Here is a 15954-nt window from a genome sequence, read left to right as displayed (position 1 = left end):
GGAATGCCCAACATTGACGAGAAATGATTGATGTCATCGACGCAGTAGGTGAAAGCTTTGTCTTCCTTCGATCGAGGGGAACACTGTGATAAGTCTTTGATCGGGAATGATGCGTCCTCGTCAAACTCTTCGCTAGATTCGTTAGGCATTGTAGCTCCTTTGTACCACTTACGACCGCCGTTAACAATAAGTCCCCCATTTTCAGCGATCTCCTTTGCCCACTTAGCGCGTCTATCATTGTATTCCTTGAGGTACTCGCGTTTGATGCGGAGAAAAAGGTGATCATCCACCCATTTAGAGGCTGGACCGATGCCTTTCGTGCGTAGTATGTCCAGACCGGCATCACTAATATTGCCATATATGCCTGCAGATGGGCCGAATCCGAAGCAGAGCGAAGTATCGACTGCGAAGGCATCGTTACCTGGGAGGAGGATGGCCAGGCCAGCCCATTGGGAGTGGTGGAGAGGGACGGTGCGATACGCTTCCGCCACGTCTCGCACTGCGCCTTGAGATCCTGGAGGGAGGCGCCATATAGCCAGACAGATCGTTGAAAAGGTTCCGTACGTACAAGGAAAGAGGTCGGAGTCGACTCTCGAATTAATGGAACTGATACTTTGGGATGGGTTATGCGGGAATGATAGATTTTGAATGAGGCGATATTTGCCTGGTTTTCCTGGCTTAGGTACAAGGGAGAGAGGAGCGGTTTGGAATGGACCGACGATTGACTCAAGGTCTTGCGCTGTGAAGGGTCCGATAAAACGGCCTTTTTCGAACTCAATATTGACAATGCTCCAGAAGGCTTCGGGGTGCTCTTCAATGGAGGGGTTGTTTGGGGGTTTGTATGTATATTTGACTGGGGGAATGCCCCCAGAGAAACCGGACACCAGACATTCGAGTATATGAGGGTATCTACTAATAAGCCCTGTTTCCTTGAGAAGGAGGGCCCAGCCGTCAGGCTTGTACGGCGTGAGAGCCTTGCGCTTTCTCTCCTCGAGGACAAGCTTGAGCGCCGTGCTCCTTGCTGCCGCATCCCGAACATTCGTGGTGAAATTCGTGATTTCCGGCGTGGCATCCGTTGGGGCGCTGCCATTTGAAACAAAGGGGGTTCCCTTGGGGATTGACGAGGCGATTGTCTTGTGTCTTTCGACAATAGGAGGAGCTTCCATCCCACAACGTTGCGGATTTGCAGCGTTGGATGTCATGGGAGAAACGGCCAAGGCATACGGCGCAGGCTGACCGGCCGCGAGAGCCTGCGCTTTGGGAAAAATCCCTTTTGCGTTGGTGGCGATTCCTGGATTTATCTGGGGATGGTTTCTGGTTGTCGTTTCCTGCCCGGGGAGGAGAGCGTGATCGCGAACTCTGGTGACTGTACTCCTGGTTATCCCGCCGCGAGTCGCGCGTATAGTCCCGGTAGCTGGACTTACGGTTCTGGGTCTGGGTGGGCAGGACTTCGTTGGATTTTGGCTGATGGCACGAATGAGATATGACATATTATATCGTTTGTGTGCACGTGTGAGCATCCATGTGAGCAAGAGTATGGGCATCCGTGTAAGCAGTGTTACGGGCATCCGTGTGAGCAGGGGTACGGGCATCCGTGTAAGCAGGGTTACGGGCATCCACGTAAATAGGATTGTGGGCATCCACAAGGAAATGTGGGCATCCGCGTGAGCAAGGGTGCGGGAAGGATTCATTGGTGTTTGCACGAGGAGTTTGCATTATATATAATATGATAAACTTTGTGAGCGGTACGTTGTGAGTAAGTTTAAATGGAAACGTACCGCAGATAATGTTCTGGAACAGATCTTATCCCAGAGTTCCTCGTTGATTGCACGGAAAAGGGTCTCATTGATGATGGCGATGTTGAAACCTTCGTCGCGTTTGAGACGGTCGTGCCAGTCCTGGCGGACACGCGAGGCATAATGGAGAGTAACCGTGTCGCCGATTTTACTGTTGTTGCGAATGGGGTGGTTCTCGAGGTGCCAGAAGAAAAGAGATAGGGCGTCAATATGGCTTTGTGGCCACTTCGCTTTGCTAAGTTGCATTAAGAAAAGGTTCTTTGCACATAGGAAAGTCGGGAAAGGGAGGTCGTGGTCCGCAATGGCTGATTTTGAAGCTTTGAAGGCGTATTGTCAGTTGGTCGTCAACCCTGGTGAGGCCGAAGTCATCTGCAACAGACCGAGCTGTGCGAAGGGCTTCCTTGCAGCCTTCTGGGGAAAAATACCAGAGTTCTACGTAGTCAAAATTATTGAGTTTTTGAATCGCGTATTGGGATGGGCGCGGTGCAATGGAATCTCCTACTGAAGACGCTTCGTCGAAACCGTTCATTTTCGGTTTCTTTTTCTCTGCTTCGATTTTCTCTTTCTCTGCTTCAGCTTCCCGCTGTAGGCGAACTTCTTCCTCTTGGGCCGCTCGAGCTTGTTCAGCTTCGGCAACCTGGGCTGCTTCCTGCTCCCTATTTTGGTTCCACTCATCGACTCTCTCGTTGTGTCCGTCGGTCCAGGATTGGGTTAGGCGAACAATGACTTCTTCTTGGGTCTGTCCGGTGGCTCTCCGGATGTCATCGCATATATTTGCGTACGCTGGTCCATCGAAGTCTGGACATATTTCGAAAGATGGGTTTGCCATGTAGGCTTAAGATAGATATAGAGAGTGCTTAATGCTGGTAATAGATGTGTAGAAATAAAACGAGCACGATGATACTTCTTAGTGCGAACGGATGTTGTGGCACGGAGACAAGAAGCGCGATGCCACGTCCGACGTTCGCTCGAAGACAAAACTCTATTCCTCCGCTCGTGCCTCGTTACATAATAGACTACCCACCTGTGCTACCCCCCGCTGGAGGGGTACCCCACTCCAACGGTAATGAAATAGAAATCAAATGGTTTTTTATAGACCGGACAATGGCTTGTTACTGTCCTGCAGGAGGTGCCTTCAGTGCCCCGGACGCAGACGCAATGAGAAGAGCCCCCAAAACTCACCCGGATCTTTCAGTAGGAGGCTGAACCCGCGGGCTGCTTGGAGGGGAGTGTCTCTAACGATTGTCCATGCGTACGCATTGTGGTCGTGGCAGCCAGTGGTCGCTAGCTGTCCATCTGCCGAAAACGACACGCAGGACACTATATCTGCATGTTTGAGGAGTGAACTGATTGGCTGGCCGTCATCGAGGTTCCACAGTCGCGCTGTCTTGTCGCGTGCACTTGCCAAGATGCGATCATGAATTGCAATGCCACTAACACCGGCAGTGTGCTCATCCAGAGCGATTATCTGCTCCCACGCGAAAGTATTTCTGGGAACTCCGGGCGGGAGAGCAAAATATGTGAGCAAACCAGATTCTAATGAAATGAGGGAGCAGAATATATATTGTGTAGTACAGGAACTGCAAGGCTCAAGAACGGCATCTTTCTTAACCTCAACTGCAACGCGTCACAGGGGGTCGGATGCTAATTATAGGTATGTCATCGCCACTACTTTTTCGCTGCTGTGCCACTTTCCTTCTGGCGTGTATTGATGTGCATATATTGCCTTATGCTGCAACCACGCCACGTCACCTCGCTGTACATCACGGACAAGCTGCAACATCAACGCCACTGATTCTCCTACCAGTACTAGTAGTAAGTGAAAATTCCGCCTGCAAAAAAAGTTTGAACTAAGGTTTGAACTGCGGCTTTTTCAGAGTTACTAGCTGTATGTCACTTCACCGGCTTTAACAGGCATCCAATGACGCCACTAGCTCTTATCTTGCTGGCGGTGTGTCATGCACAATGCACCCTCCATAGTTGCTCCGCAGCAATCTATAAACCCAGTCCATCTCAGTCTACGGTGATGCTTGCCGTTGATATCAGTTTTTTGTCGGTTCCACCTGTCCAGAATCAAGTGTCTGCAATCCTTGTATTGTATATGTCTACCCTCTGCGCCTTGGGCTCGTTAGTGATCTCACTAGTCCTGGCTGGACAAGTCAATGACAGCCGGCGGGACTCCGCTGAAAGCGTGGTGCGTTTCCTGTTTATTGTCCGTTTGACTTGCATTCTTTACACGCACCACTAGGCCTCGTTCATGGAAGAAATGTCGCAATCTGTGCTCGGCCTCGAGAGCCTTGCACTCATGCTCAGCCTGCCGTATGCTCTTCTGATCTGGGGGTACGTTTCTGGGTGCACAAATGAGACGGTGACTTACTCAATAACGAATGGCATTCTTTGCTGCAGCGTTGTCCACCGTAATTTATTGCACTTCCGACGTTGTCACCATCTCGATCATTCTCTCCAATTTGGGCTGCCATATTTATCCTGTCGACGTGGCCGGTACTAGTTACTAATAGTATCCATGTATCCCACGTGAGTCCCTGGATCGCGAAACAGATGTCGTATTTCAGATCATGGTGGGTAGCCACCGGGTCTCATTCCTAATCTGATGTAGTACAGTTATGTCTGGTGTTTTGGATGTTTTATGCGATACTGGTTTCTTCCTGGATATCAACACGGTGTACACACCCCTGTGCATTTACAGTGAACGTGACACTTGCAAGTTGTTCTACTCCTCCGCCAGTACTTCAGTCCTCAAGCCTAGGCTCGAGAACAGCCTGGTCTATACGACCAGCCTCAAGTCGAATGGCGTCGTCATAAAAACACGAGTGTCCGCAACGGTACTTCAAAAAGTAATGCAAGTACGATGAAGGACATGTGCGAACTAGATAAAATCAACAATAGTGAATGACAGTGTACGAAGCACAGCCATCAGATGATTCATCGAGGAGACAGCTGCCTGTGGTTGCAAACATGGCGGCCGCCGGGCCTCAGGCCTCAGGCCTCAGTCGGTACACTCGATTGCTGGGTGACACCAGGCTTGGGAGGCCGTGAGCTGTCCGTGGTAGGTTTCTTCGAGAGCGATGGGATTGGCCTCACTGAAGTGTATGGACTCTAGGCCTGTGATATATTATGTGAGTGGAGTGCTACAACAAAGGTTCAAGGATACGATATTCAAGTTGGCAGTGAATTGATAAGTCACAGTGGCCGCCGTGGGAACTATCATCAATGTTCGACATTTGCTACTACTAGTACCAACCACAAGCAATGTCAAGCATTAATCGATAATCTTCCAATCATCTCTGTATACAAGGCGGCTAGAGTTCCAGAGACATGTCGATCTCACCCCAGACTTCAGTCCGCCTTGCTATCGTACGGTCAAACATCTCACACAGGATCAAAGTTTGTGCTCAAGCGGCTCATTACTTGTTTCCTCCTTAGGCCATCACCGTCTTGAAACACAAGCCGAAGGACCAGTCCATCCCAAGTCGGTTTCTTCGAGGCTCATTCACAGACTTTTATGACATGGATACGCAGGTTATCTCCTCGACCTTCGGTCGCATTTTTCTACGTCCGACGATAGCCAGGCCTCGTACGATGAGGATGCGTGGAGGACTCACGCACTCTCGCTCGAAAGAGAACTCGAGTCCTTGAAACAAAAGCGGGAAGAGGATGAAGCAGGTGTGTTTGAGTTTTCGAATACCATTCCTTCTGCAAGCCTTACTTCATTTTGCAGAACTTGTACATCTACGGCAAAATGCGACCAAGGACATGCCAGACGACTCGGATGTTGCTCCCCTAAAGAAGAAAACGAAGAAGACTGGTAAAACTCAAGAGCTTCAAATTCAGGACGATGACTGGCCTGCAAAACGGGAAGGTGCAAATCTCATATATCCGTCTCGTTTTCCTTGACTCACGATTCGGGGAAGGACGCCTCAATGCTACAGGCCAATTGTCAACATCCCTCACTGCAGCATTCACCTCCCTCCGAAGTGTTCTCAACTCAACAAGTTCGCAGACAGGTGACGAACCACCACGCAACACGCGCCTGCTAGCTGCGATCACACGCACAATTAACATCATCGGTAAATTCCTAGGCCTCCAAAATATTTCGACATCTTCTGTTCCAACAGAACTCAATGAGTCGAGGATTGCAATGGCCTCCCCACTTCTGGTGTATGTCTTGCGCATCGCTCTTCCAGCCCTCTTCTGCCAAGACATCGGTAATTCCAACAGTATCGCTGTATCCCGCCTCATTGGCACCATATTTGTCCCCGTTGTCCGCAGTTTCAGTCTCGTATCCCGGGCATACATTATGCACCATCTAGGCGCAAACTTGGCCAAGAAAACGTCGAAAAGCCGCAAAGGAAACGAGAAGGTACCGAAACCTCCCAGCCAGACACCCGTTCCCGACCCTCGTGCGGACCTCTTGACTCTTCTCAGCGAGGCGATGAATACGTTAGACTCGATATCACCCCGCTACTTTGAGTATACAGCTGGCATCAGGGAGCGCATAGCATTGGAGTCAATTCGGGCGTTAGAGTCGTTGTACCCTACCAGGACTACTGAAAGGACTACGGGCAGCAACGCAACTCCAAATGAGGCGTCTCGTGGTCCGGAATCATTGCAGGCGTCGAATCCACACAGACGGAGAAGTGTGCTCGGTAGACAGGATAGGCTCGAGGCTCTAGCGCGGAAAGATGCGACGTGGTATCTGTGCCACATACTCAACTCATGCGTGAGCACAGGCGGACCGAAAGACGGGCTTGGAATTATACTCAACTGTGCTCTTTTGGAGGCCGCTGTAGGATTGGGGAAGATCTGCATCTCGATGGACTGTGACGATGTCGCGCAAGTTGGAAGGAGGTGTGACATGGACGTGGTGTGTCGAAATATGATCTTGGCCGCTTGTGAAAAGATAATCTGTGCCCTACCTCAAGAGAACCTTGAATGTAATACATCGTAGATTTGTGCAGGCCCTTACCTATGTTACTATTTAACAACATTCGAACGCAGGTATCCGTCGCCCAGAGTAGCCACCTTGCGAAGTTTGAGTCTGTTAGCTGTAGTATGGTGGTACTACCTCCAAGTAGCTGCGGGCACGCTTCGGTGACTCGGAAGGGGTATGTGGTCTCAATATTTGCAATTCAGCTGCATTACTTAATTTCCTACTGGATTCTTGGTCAAGCCTCACTCAGGTGTGCTCCCCTGAACGTTGCTCCAGCACCCTGATAGCAGCTAGGCGTCGTTCAGCATTTAAACATTCCTGTATCTGCAAATGTTCCCTGTGCAATTCATCACTTCTCATCGACGCATTTGCTAATCTACTCAGTCAAGTCACCCACACGCTTCGCATCGAACACTTGTCTTCGCTGGTAGGCAAGAACTAACTCATCAACACTTCGGCTGCGGAAGCCGTGTACAAGCTGTGAGTGAACACGGTGGTGAACTCGACTCTGACTTGACCCAAACAGTCATTGCTCCCTACTCTCCTCCCGTAGCTACTATCCTTGTAAGTGAGAAATTCGGAATTGGTTGATAAAAGCTGACACGGCGCTGCATTAGGTAGCACGAATTCTGACATGTCTTTACCTACCACCAAGACGAAAGATACAACGCCTCGCCAGAAATTTGAAGGACACACCGATTGCCTCTGGGGGTTCATACACCTCCCAGGCGGACAGCAGATCATCACTTGTTCATGGGATGACTCGCTGCGAAAATGGAACTAGGAGACCGGCCAACACATAGGAGAAGACTGGCGGGACGGAGAAAGTGAAGCGCGCAGGATTATCAGCGCTGTCTTGGCAGAACGAACTTCCTCGTTAACGGCAGTAAGGACTAAGAATTGAGGTTGTGGGACATCGACGCATGCAAGGTCATTGCTGGATGGATGGGTCACACAAAGCTCGTGTCCCCTCTGTGTTGGAGTCGAGTTGGTCGACGAGCGGCGAGCGGATCTGATGATGGGACTACAAGGCACTGACTCCAACGAGAAAAATATATAATGTGGCTGCGATTGTTAGAGAAGCTGACCACGACGAACTTCTGTCAGATCCAATGGTGAGTTTAGGCTCATCCATTTCACGAGTGTCTGAGAACGGAATTCGCCCTCCTAGAAATAGAGGGTTGATCTAGGTCATAACCATACCTGACCGGTCCCTGACCCGTGGGTACAGAAGCGTACCCACCCGGGTTAGAGCATCACGGGTGCGGGTCAACAGGTGGTACGGGTCACCCGCGGGTGAAAACTGGTCTATGTGACATGTCGTGATACTTACCAGTGACATTTGCGTGACTACCGACTTCTGTGGGCCCCGATTGCAGTGGGAGGGATAGTAACCGTGCGGGTGGGCCAAGTATAGGTACCTATACCCGTACCACCTGACCTACGATTCACCCGCGGGTGGTGTTCGGGTAAGCCTTACCCGTGTCATACCCTATCCCAGGACGAGAAGTTGTTGCTTAGTGTAAGTTGTAGCACGTTTATAAAACCTTCTCATTTCGCTTGAACATATATTTTCTAGGATGACCATACCACGCGACGTCCAGTCCAGCAACGCTGGGGTGCCCATGAGGTCACCCCGAGGTTTTTTCGATAGAGTCCTACCAAATCGTTCTCAGGCTCATGTGCGATACTAATATTCCTTCGAGTTTTTTACTGACTTCCGTAGCCTCAGTTCAGTGCACGAAGCCGCCCCCATTCATCAGCCCCGCAAGGAAACACGTTTCTTGGCCGCTTAGTCCAGCGCAACCCCTCTAACACCCGCCATAAGTCAGCATCCTCTCCTCTCGACTGGGCTCGAAGCCTATTCACACGATGGAGACGAAACCGTGACGTTGAAGGCACCAACTTCCATGGGCGTGAACCACAAATGGTCGATGTGCCGTGTGAAGGGATCAGCCATGTATGTTTGTCTTTCTCGCACTTGATCGTTAAGCTACACCTAATATTACCTAGGGACGTGTTGTAGCGAGGGAAAAACGTATGCGAACATATTTTCCCCCGAAGATCTCTACTGCGGGCAGCTCACAGCCTCCCAGTAATTAAGTGGAGCTAGTGGGGTTCAGCCATCTTCGCAACTACAGGTAGCTCCCTCCGAGTCTGAGTTGTCATCTACACCTGTTGTTGGTCGTACTTCTGCAGCTACAACTCTGACGCCCTCGTGCCCTGGTATCATAGTAAGACAGGCGGGACTCTGGACTCGCTTCTGGCTTTTCATCCGTTGTACGTCTGCTGAGTATACAAATGGTCGTCGTTAATCTTTCTGTCCAATTTTCTTTTGTAGTTTTACATATTTTCACTGGTGTCACTCTACTACATGACTGATGTTTTTGAACTGTTCTTCACACGAGATGTTAGCCTTTTCAAGGTCCTAACTTACTGCGTTAGAGTTCGCCCAAACTCACAGTTGATCGAATTTCATCGACTTCGGAGTAGTTCAATGAATAAGTATATTGTGACATAAGAACAGGCTATAGGATGGACCGCGATGGCGATAAACCTTCCCCCTGGCACGGACAGTTATAACGTGGACTCAGGGAACGGTGATGACTACTAGACTAACTTAAAAACGCTGCTCGATCCGTGATCCATATTTGATTCTCCCCAGGCACCATAGTCAGGAGGATACCACGGGCCTCAGTCGCAGTGCACGCAATGTGTAACTGAGGCACCAACGAGTGTTACTCGCCGAGTACGAAACCAAGTTAGTGTGCTTATGTAATGAGGTAATCTCTATCCTTTGCCAATGAGCATACGAGCACCACGGAAAGGCGAAAACTATGAGCTCAGCGTGGATCTCAATAGCGAGTACCGCGATAAACGAAAAGATGCTATCAAGCGCGTCATAGCATCTATGACCGTCGGTAAAGGTGCTGTACTTTCTCGCTTGATCTGCCCACCGCGCTTAATTATAAAACATCCTAGACGTCAGCGGCTTGTTCCCGGATGTCCTCAAGAATATGCAGACAGATGACCTCGAACAGAAGAAGCTCGTATATCTATATCTCATGAACTACGCAAAGACACAACCAGAACTCGTCATATTGGCCGTGAACACCTTCGTCAAGGACTCCGAGGATCCCAATCCTCTCGTACGCGCACTGGCGATTCGAACTATGGGGTGTCTGCGTGCAGAGAAAATTATAGACTATCTATGCGACCCTCTTCAACGCGCCTTGCGAGATGACAACCCATATGTTCGAAAGACTGCTGCGCTCTGCGTTGCAAAGCTGTATGATCTCAAGCCCGAGCTTGTCATCGAGAATGGTTTTTTGGATCAGCTTCGTGATATGATTTCGGATAGCAACCCTATGGTAATCCTATATCTTTCTGTCTTACCGAATAGGATTCATCTTTGCATTTAGGTCGTGGCAAACACAGTTGCAGCACTCACAGACATCCACATCTCAGCAACCTCCAACCAACCATCTGACTCTACTTCCGATCCCGCTGTATTCTCCATCACCTCCGCTATACTGAACAAACTACTCATCGCCCTCAACGAGTGTTCAGAATGGGGTCGAGTCGCAATTTTGAATGCTCTAGCACGGTATGACGCGACAGACGACAAAGAGAGTGAGCACATCTGCGAGCGCGTCGTACCTCAATTCCAGCATGTAAATGGTAGTGTTGTTCTTGCCGCAATGAAGGTACACAGTGTCGCTCATCCGGCCCTTGTCATGACTTGACCTTCACATCTCAAGGTCATCATGATCCACATACGCAATGTTCGACGAGACGATCTCGTTAAGCAGTTGATCCGCAAGATGGCACCACCACTAGTCACCTTGCTATCGTCTCCGCCCGAGGTACAATGGGTCGCGCTGCGGAATATCAACCTTCTCCTTCAAAAACGATCCGACCTCCTTTCGAACGAAATGAGGGTATTCTTCTGTAAATACAATGACCCGTTGTACGTCAAGATCGAGAAGCTTGATATCATGGTCCGATTGGCCAGTGATAGCAATGTGGACGCTTTGTTGAGCGAGCTGAAAGAGTGAGTCACAGCAATTTATGTATTTGCATTGCTGACCGTGTTGGTCAGATACTCGTCGGAGGTCGACGTCGATTTTGTCCGGAAGAGCATCAAAGCTATTGGCCAGACAGCAATTCTAATTGAGAGCGCAGCGGAACGTTGTGTGAACGTATTGTTAGAGCTCATTAACACTCGCGTCAGCTATGTGGTCCAAGAAGCCGTGGTTGTCATGAAGGTGCGCAGTGATATCCAGCTTTTCGTGGCCTTCGTAATGACATTCCTTTTAGGATATCTTCAGGAAGTACCCCTTAACATACGAAGGTGTAATCCCTACACTCTGCGCTAATTTAGAAGAGCTGGACGAGCCAGAAGCGAAAACGTCCTTGATTTGGATTATTGGCGAGTATGCCGATAAGATCGACAACGCGGATGAACTGTTGGGGATATTTGTTGACTCGTTCATCGAGGAGTCGTACCAGGTATTTGACTTCAGTGTTACCTTAAACTAGTGCTACAAGTACTGATCTTGCACAATAGGTTCAACTTCAAACGTTAACTGCAGTAGTCAAGCTATTCTTGAAGAAGCCTGACTCGTCCCAGGGAGTCGTTCAGCGTGTGTTGAATACAGCAACGAAGGATTGCGATTCACCAGATGTGCGGGACCGCGCTTACATATATTGGAGACTCTTGTCAACAGACCCTGGCGCAGCGAAGGTGTGAACAATTTCTGGGCCTTGGTCGATGGTGCTAATCAACGTAAACTAGGCTGTTGTCCTTGCTCATCGGCCACCAATATCTATTCCGAGAACAACGGTTTCGCCTGCGTTGCTTGAAGAGCTCCTCGGCGAGATATCATCATTAGCAAGTGTTTACCATAAACCTGCCCAAACATTTGTTGGTCATGGACGGGTTGGTGCCGACTCAGTGCAACGCAAAGGATCAGAGTGAGTACCTACTAGCCAGTTTTATTTGTTTCTACTGACTCATGGTGTAATTACAGAATTTCAGATGCTCAAAAAGCTCTCCAGACGGTTGCTGCTGGCCAGCAAGCAGAGAATCTTCTCGACTTTGGTGATGATTCCGCGCAGGATGGGCAGCCTTCTGGACTCGCTGCTACTCAAATACTTCCTTCGACACCCGCTGCAGCAAACTTCCTGTCAGGCACTTCCGCGAATCCACTAGACGACCTTGTGTCGATCTTCGGTGGTATGGAAACTATGGATACGGCTGCAGGATCACTGTCAACGGCGCTATCGCCGACAGTGACATCCCAGTCCTCGCCTTTCGAAGGATTTGGAGGGTCGTCGGCGCCACCGTCCCAGCCGGCTCAGAATGCGCAGCCCCAGGAGGACTTGTTAGGGTTGTTCTAACGCACATGCGCATGTACATATTTACTCGGTGCCATTAGCAGCCTTCCACGTGTGGTACACATACATGTCGTCTGGTCGATATTTTCTGTTTGAGGAATAGATGAGTTATTCATCATGATACTTTTCGCGAGGTGTTCGTGGCATGCGCGTCACTGTCAAGCACGGAGTCTAAAACTGCTTCTAAGTTAAAAGTTTTCCCACCCCATCTGAACTTCACCGAGCTTTGATTTTTACCCCTATCCAAATCTTCCTCTTTACCGTACCCACTGGCACAATGCCGAGACCACTACTACGAGCAATTCTTTACGCCTGCTTTCAAGTCATCTACATAATTATCATGCGATGTCCATGGTTCTCTTCCTGGGCCGCAGAAGTCACTGCCATCAATATGGCAGCAACCTGGCTCTTAGCTATTGTCCTAGTACGAATCCCAATCACTCGCAAAGTTTTCCTAAATGAACCATTCAAACTTCCCATAATGTACTGGGCCTTCTATGGATTGTTGGTGGTAGCCCTAGTGATATATGATGACAGTGAGACCGAAGAGACGAGGTCACTGGCAGGTAAATTTGCAGCAGCTTAAACTTAGGAACCCCTACTAACTTGAATATCATGCTAATACCATAGATTTGCTGGAAAAAAAGGCCATGGTGTTGAGTTCTTCATTGGCATATGCGCTATATTGCTTGATCACGTTAAGTGTCTGGAGGTATTTGAAGTGGAACTTTTGGAAGCATCCGATCGCGAAAGTTTGGTGGCTCATCAACTTGGGCCCGGTCACGGAGGAGTTGTTTGTGCATTCCCCGTTGGTAGGTATTTCATTCAGTATTCATGACCACACTAAAATTACGTTCAAGCCTGAAGATGATCCTGATTTGTTGCATCTTTCAGACTCGCAACTAGACGAGAAATCTTTCACATCCGAGGTTTGAATGTTCACAGCACTGGACTATTCTTCTAGACCTGGCCCTTACATATCATTGCCCGACTGTCAGAGGACCTACCTAGCTGTAGCGTAATTTTATCATCCGGGTTTTGTGGAAACGAGAAACCGTATGCGAGGATCAGCTCGTCATTCGCTTTGAGTAGGTATTGAACACTTCTTCGCTAAGAGGCGTCGTGGTATGCGAAATGATAGAAATAGTAGCCGACTCATCCCTTTCTTCCGTACTTCCGGATAGGACGTGCAACAAGAAACAGGCTGTCCACGAGAATGGCTGAGGACATCCACGCCTGGAAGCATGAACGGATAGGTCGAGGAGGTGGTCTGCAGCGTAGGAGATCGAGATAGAAGCGTGGATGGAAATGCGCGGGTCGAAAGATGCGTCGTATTTGTCCCTGATCTGGTTTGAGAGGCGTACACGGAAAAAACAAGCACGGAAGATGCATACCGAGTGTATCTTTTAGCCCAATACAGCGTGTATAAAGGTTCGACATGTATTCCACTTGGGATTCCAGATTTCCTGACGATCACGGGTAGCGCCGTAGATGTTAGTTCCTCGGAAAGCCTCGAGTTCAGATAGTGTGAATTGAAGAGTGTGTTTGCAGGTGGAAGGCTTTTCAGGTAAGAAAGGTGTCGAAGGACATCGGAAATTGGACTGTAATTTGTTATCATCAAATAGTACCCACGCAGAGAGACAATATTAGTTCAACGCGCCTTGAATCGGGGAAGATCACATGTAAGTCCAAATAAGCTGCCTTCCTGACCACGACTGCAAGTCGACGAGAGATATTGTCCACACGCGTTGCGCAGCACAATGGACGATAAATAGTACAAGAGACGGAGAGCCAGTGGGGAGGCCTTGGAACAGTGATGGAAGACCGGTATGCTCGATGGCAATATCTCCAGATGAATCAATGGCCGTGAGCGGAAACGTAGATGGCAGACTACGGCAGTGGAGCATCAGGAAGGGCAGCATGGTCGGCACATCGTGGGATGGGCATGATGATGTAGTGCGGTCCGTCGATTGGTCTCTAAATGCCCAGGAGATGGCAAGTGGGTCGAATGACGGCAGTATACGACGCTGGAACCCGGATACTGGCCGACAAATAGCACCACTGATAGAGACCGGCCATGGAATGGTTTACGCTGTCAGATACTCTCCACAAAGGGACAAATTCATAAGCGGCGGAGAGGACTCGGTGATCTGCGTGTGGTCAAAGGATGGCGAGCTGCTCATGCAGATCGAAGGTCATGAGCGCGAGGTGATGTCGTTATGTTGGTCCAAGGATGGCGCACATATTTTCTCTGCGTCAGGCGATTGCACCATCCGAAAATGGGGGTCGATTAATGGGAAAGAGCTTGTTATTTTTCAGGCTCATACCTATCGTGTCAGCTCCCTCTGTCTTTCCCCTGATGAAAAACATCTTGTTAGTGCAGCAGCTGACTGCTCAGTTCGCATCTGGGACCTCAATACCAACCAGTCAGTAGGAGACCCGCTCTTGCACGACGACGAAATCCAGGTTGTTGCCATTTCCCCTGATGGAAAATATATCGTCAGTGCTGGATCGGATGGAAAGATATATGTATGGAGCCTGGAAGCAGCGCTCAAACACACAGTCAACAATCACGTGCGTGTGTTTATTCGTTGTTCTAAGTGGGGTCTGGTTGTCGTTCAGAGTGCGGATGAGAGCAGTGCAAAGGTCAAGGCAAGTCGTCTGCGCTTCCCTTTCGCATTGTATCTCACTTCTTTGCCAGTTCGATCGATAGATGCTGTGCGCCAATCAGTTATCAACACTCTGCTCATTCGCTTATTCATGTCGTCAGATCTCCAAGCAGCGGCCCCAGGCCGTCAACAAAGGCAATCAATACCGCTCGAGCCCCGACGTTGGAATTTCAACTTATTTCCAAGAGGAAGTTCTATGCGCGCCGTTGAAGTAACTGCCGGTCGCAAAAAAATGTGGGTAGCTTCCATCGCTCCTTGTTGATATCATGGAAATTAATACATTTGCAGAGAATTTATGTTTCCCCCCCCCAGCGCAGCAGAATTAGCCCGTCCAGAAGCGGCAGCAGCAGCAACTGCTGCTCAACGTGCGAATGGCAATGAGGCTGGAAGTTCGACGCAAGCAGGTCAACCTCAGGCTGTGTCGGGGACACAAGCATCTCAATGACGCCCGGCGGAAACGCAACCAGGTCCATCTCTGGTTGTGCCAGGGACACAAGTGTCTCAAGGGCAACCAACAGGAACGCAAGGCGCAGGTGGCGGGACGGGAGTTTCTTGTGAAGTTAGGTGTTGTGGATTGTTTTTTAGTTGTGGTGGTCCTTCCTCGCATCAGTCATGAGGTCATCTACAAACTGGTTGCTTTTTCTCTTGATTTTGAGAGCTTTGCAAATTGTTTCGCACCTGGCCGTACCCGTTGGATTTTACTCGTCCGTGCCGTGTAGATGAAAACATACACGTTCTCATGTTCACAATATCATCACTGTTTCCAATTGAGTGTGCGCCTGGCAGTGCACCTCATACTCCGGACTCTGAATCCATTAATGACTTGGAAGTTCGTTCGAGTGTCCTGAGAAAAGAAGTATTTCTATCAGCAGACTTTATTAACATACTATAGTATGTATAGTATGGTCTCCCTGATCGATAGACGTCAAGCGCACATGGCGCTAGAGGACAGGTGGAGCTCAGCACGAGCACAGGTGGAGCACAGACAGGAGAGTCACGCGAATTGGTTCCGCGGGATCAAACGTTTCGTCCTTACATATTGTAGATAGATGTCATCATGATGTCATAAGTATCGTCATTGACCTACTCTACTCAAGTCCTACCTACCGTTGACCTACCACAATTTTAATACTCACTT

General features: G+C 49.4%; 6 protein-coding genes across 6 annotated transcripts; 5 read left to right on the top strand and 1 right to left on the bottom strand.

The window, feature by feature from the left end:
• Window positions 1-1715: 1715 nt before the first annotated feature.
• Window positions 1716-2625, bottom strand: HD556DRAFT_1486952 (uncharacterized protein; the record flags this gene model as incomplete). Its single annotated transcript, XM_041308735.1, has 2 exons — window positions 1716-2054; window positions 2146-2625. 2 exons carry the CDS (start codon window positions 2623-2625, stop codon window positions 1716-1718), a joined length of 819 nt encoding a protein of 272 aa, XP_041157982.1.
• An 807-nt stretch (window positions 2626-3432) lies between these two features.
• On the top strand, window positions 3433-4584 carry HD556DRAFT_663647 (uncharacterized protein). Its single transcript, XM_041311241.1, has 4 exons — window positions 3433-3990; window positions 4045-4136; window positions 4203-4375; window positions 4504-4584. The coding sequence occupies exons 1-3, from the start codon at window positions 3718-3720 to the stop codon at window positions 4303-4305; spliced, it is 468 nt and encodes a 155-aa protein (XP_041157981.1). The 5' UTR covers window positions 3433-3717; the 3' UTR covers window positions 4306-4375; window positions 4504-4584.
• A 548-nt stretch (window positions 4585-5132) lies between these two features.
• On the top strand, window positions 5133-6765 carry HD556DRAFT_1445592 (uncharacterized protein; the record flags this gene model as incomplete). Its single annotated transcript, XM_041306964.1, has 5 exons — window positions 5133-5171; window positions 5241-5286; window positions 5337-5480; window positions 5536-5676; window positions 5729-6765. 5 exons carry the CDS (start codon window positions 5133-5135, stop codon window positions 6763-6765), a joined length of 1407 nt encoding a protein of 468 aa, XP_041157980.1.
• Window positions 6766-9534: 2769 nt separating this feature from the next.
• HD556DRAFT_1387358 (adaptin N terminal region-domain-containing protein) lies at window positions 9535-12270 on the top strand. Its single transcript, XM_041303447.1, has 9 exons — window positions 9535-9674; window positions 9730-10118; window positions 10170-10454; window positions 10509-10801; window positions 10850-11015; window positions 11068-11259; window positions 11318-11494; window positions 11546-11724; window positions 11781-12270. The coding sequence occupies exons 1-9, from the start codon at window positions 9551-9553 to the stop codon at window positions 12148-12150; spliced, it is 2175 nt and encodes a 724-aa protein (XP_041157979.1). The 5' UTR covers window positions 9535-9550; the 3' UTR covers window positions 12151-12270.
• A 27-nt stretch (window positions 12271-12297) lies between these two features.
• HD556DRAFT_1387355 (uncharacterized protein) lies at window positions 12298-13378 on the top strand. The gene is made up of 3 exons (XM_041303446.1): window positions 12298-12713; window positions 12778-12959; window positions 13008-13378. The coding sequence occupies exons 1-3, from the start codon at window positions 12425-12427 to the stop codon at window positions 13080-13082; spliced, it is 546 nt and encodes a 181-aa protein (XP_041157978.1). The 5' UTR covers window positions 12298-12424; the 3' UTR covers window positions 13083-13378.
• Window positions 13379-14844: 1466 nt separating this feature from the next.
• Window positions 14845-15869, top strand: HD556DRAFT_1528614 (uncharacterized protein). The gene is made up of 3 exons (XM_041309386.1): window positions 14845-14865; window positions 14918-15050; window positions 15105-15869. Exon 3 carries the CDS (start codon window positions 15188-15190, stop codon window positions 15533-15535), a length of 348 nt encoding a protein of 115 aa, XP_041157977.1. The 5' UTR covers window positions 14845-14865; window positions 14918-15050; window positions 15105-15187; the 3' UTR covers window positions 15536-15869.
• Window positions 15870-15954: the final 85 nt, after the last annotated feature.

Source organism: Suillus plorans (genome assembly GCF_016647745.1).
Source record: "Suillus plorans strain S12 chromosome Unknown HD556scaffold_45, whole genome shotgun sequence".
Taxonomy (NCBI): domain Eukaryota; kingdom Fungi; phylum Basidiomycota; class Agaricomycetes; order Boletales; family Suillaceae; genus Suillus; species Suillus plorans.
Note: the sequence above shows the minus strand (reverse complement) of the source record. Positions and strands in the feature narration are given on the sequence as shown.

Bases quoted from the DNA above. Each gene is read 5' to 3' on its own strand.
- HD556DRAFT_663647 (XM_041311241.1), top strand. From the start codon at position 3,718: ATGACGCCACTAGCTCTTATCTTGCTGGCGGTGTGTCATGCACAATGC. The intron at 3,991-4,044 runs GTGCGTTTCCTG...ACGCACCACTAG, and splicing joins GGGACTCCGCTGAAAGCGTG to GCCTCGTTCATGGAAGAAAT. The intron at 4,137-4,202 runs GTACGTTTCTGG...TCTTTGCTGCAG, and splicing joins TATGCTCTTCTGATCTGGGG to CGTTGTCCACCGTAATTTAT.
- HD556DRAFT_1387358 (XM_041303447.1), top strand. From the start codon at position 9,551: ATGAGCATACGAGCACCACGGAAAGGCGAAAACTATGAGCTCAGCGTG. The intron at 10,119-10,169 runs GTAATCCTATAT...CTTTGCATTTAG, and splicing joins TTTCGGATAGCAACCCTATG to GTCGTGGCAAACACAGTTGC. The intron at 10,802-10,849 runs GTGAGTCACAGC...CGTGTTGGTCAG, and splicing joins TTGTTGAGCGAGCTGAAAGA to ATACTCGTCGGAGGTCGACG.
- HD556DRAFT_1387355 (XM_041303446.1), top strand. From the start codon at position 12,425: ATGCCGAGACCACTACTACGAGCAATTCTTTACGCCTGCTTTCAAGTC. The intron at 12,714-12,777 runs GTAAATTTGCAG...CTAATACCATAG, and splicing joins AGAGACGAGGTCACTGGCAG to ATTTGCTGGAAAAAAAGGCC. The intron at 12,960-13,007 runs GTAGGTATTTCA...ATTACGTTCAAG, and splicing joins TGTTTGTGCATTCCCCGTTG to CCTGAAGATGATCCTGATTT.
- HD556DRAFT_1528614 (XM_041309386.1), top strand. From the start codon at position 15,188: ATGGCAATGAGGCTGGAAGTTCGACGCAAGCAGGTCAACCTCAGGCTG.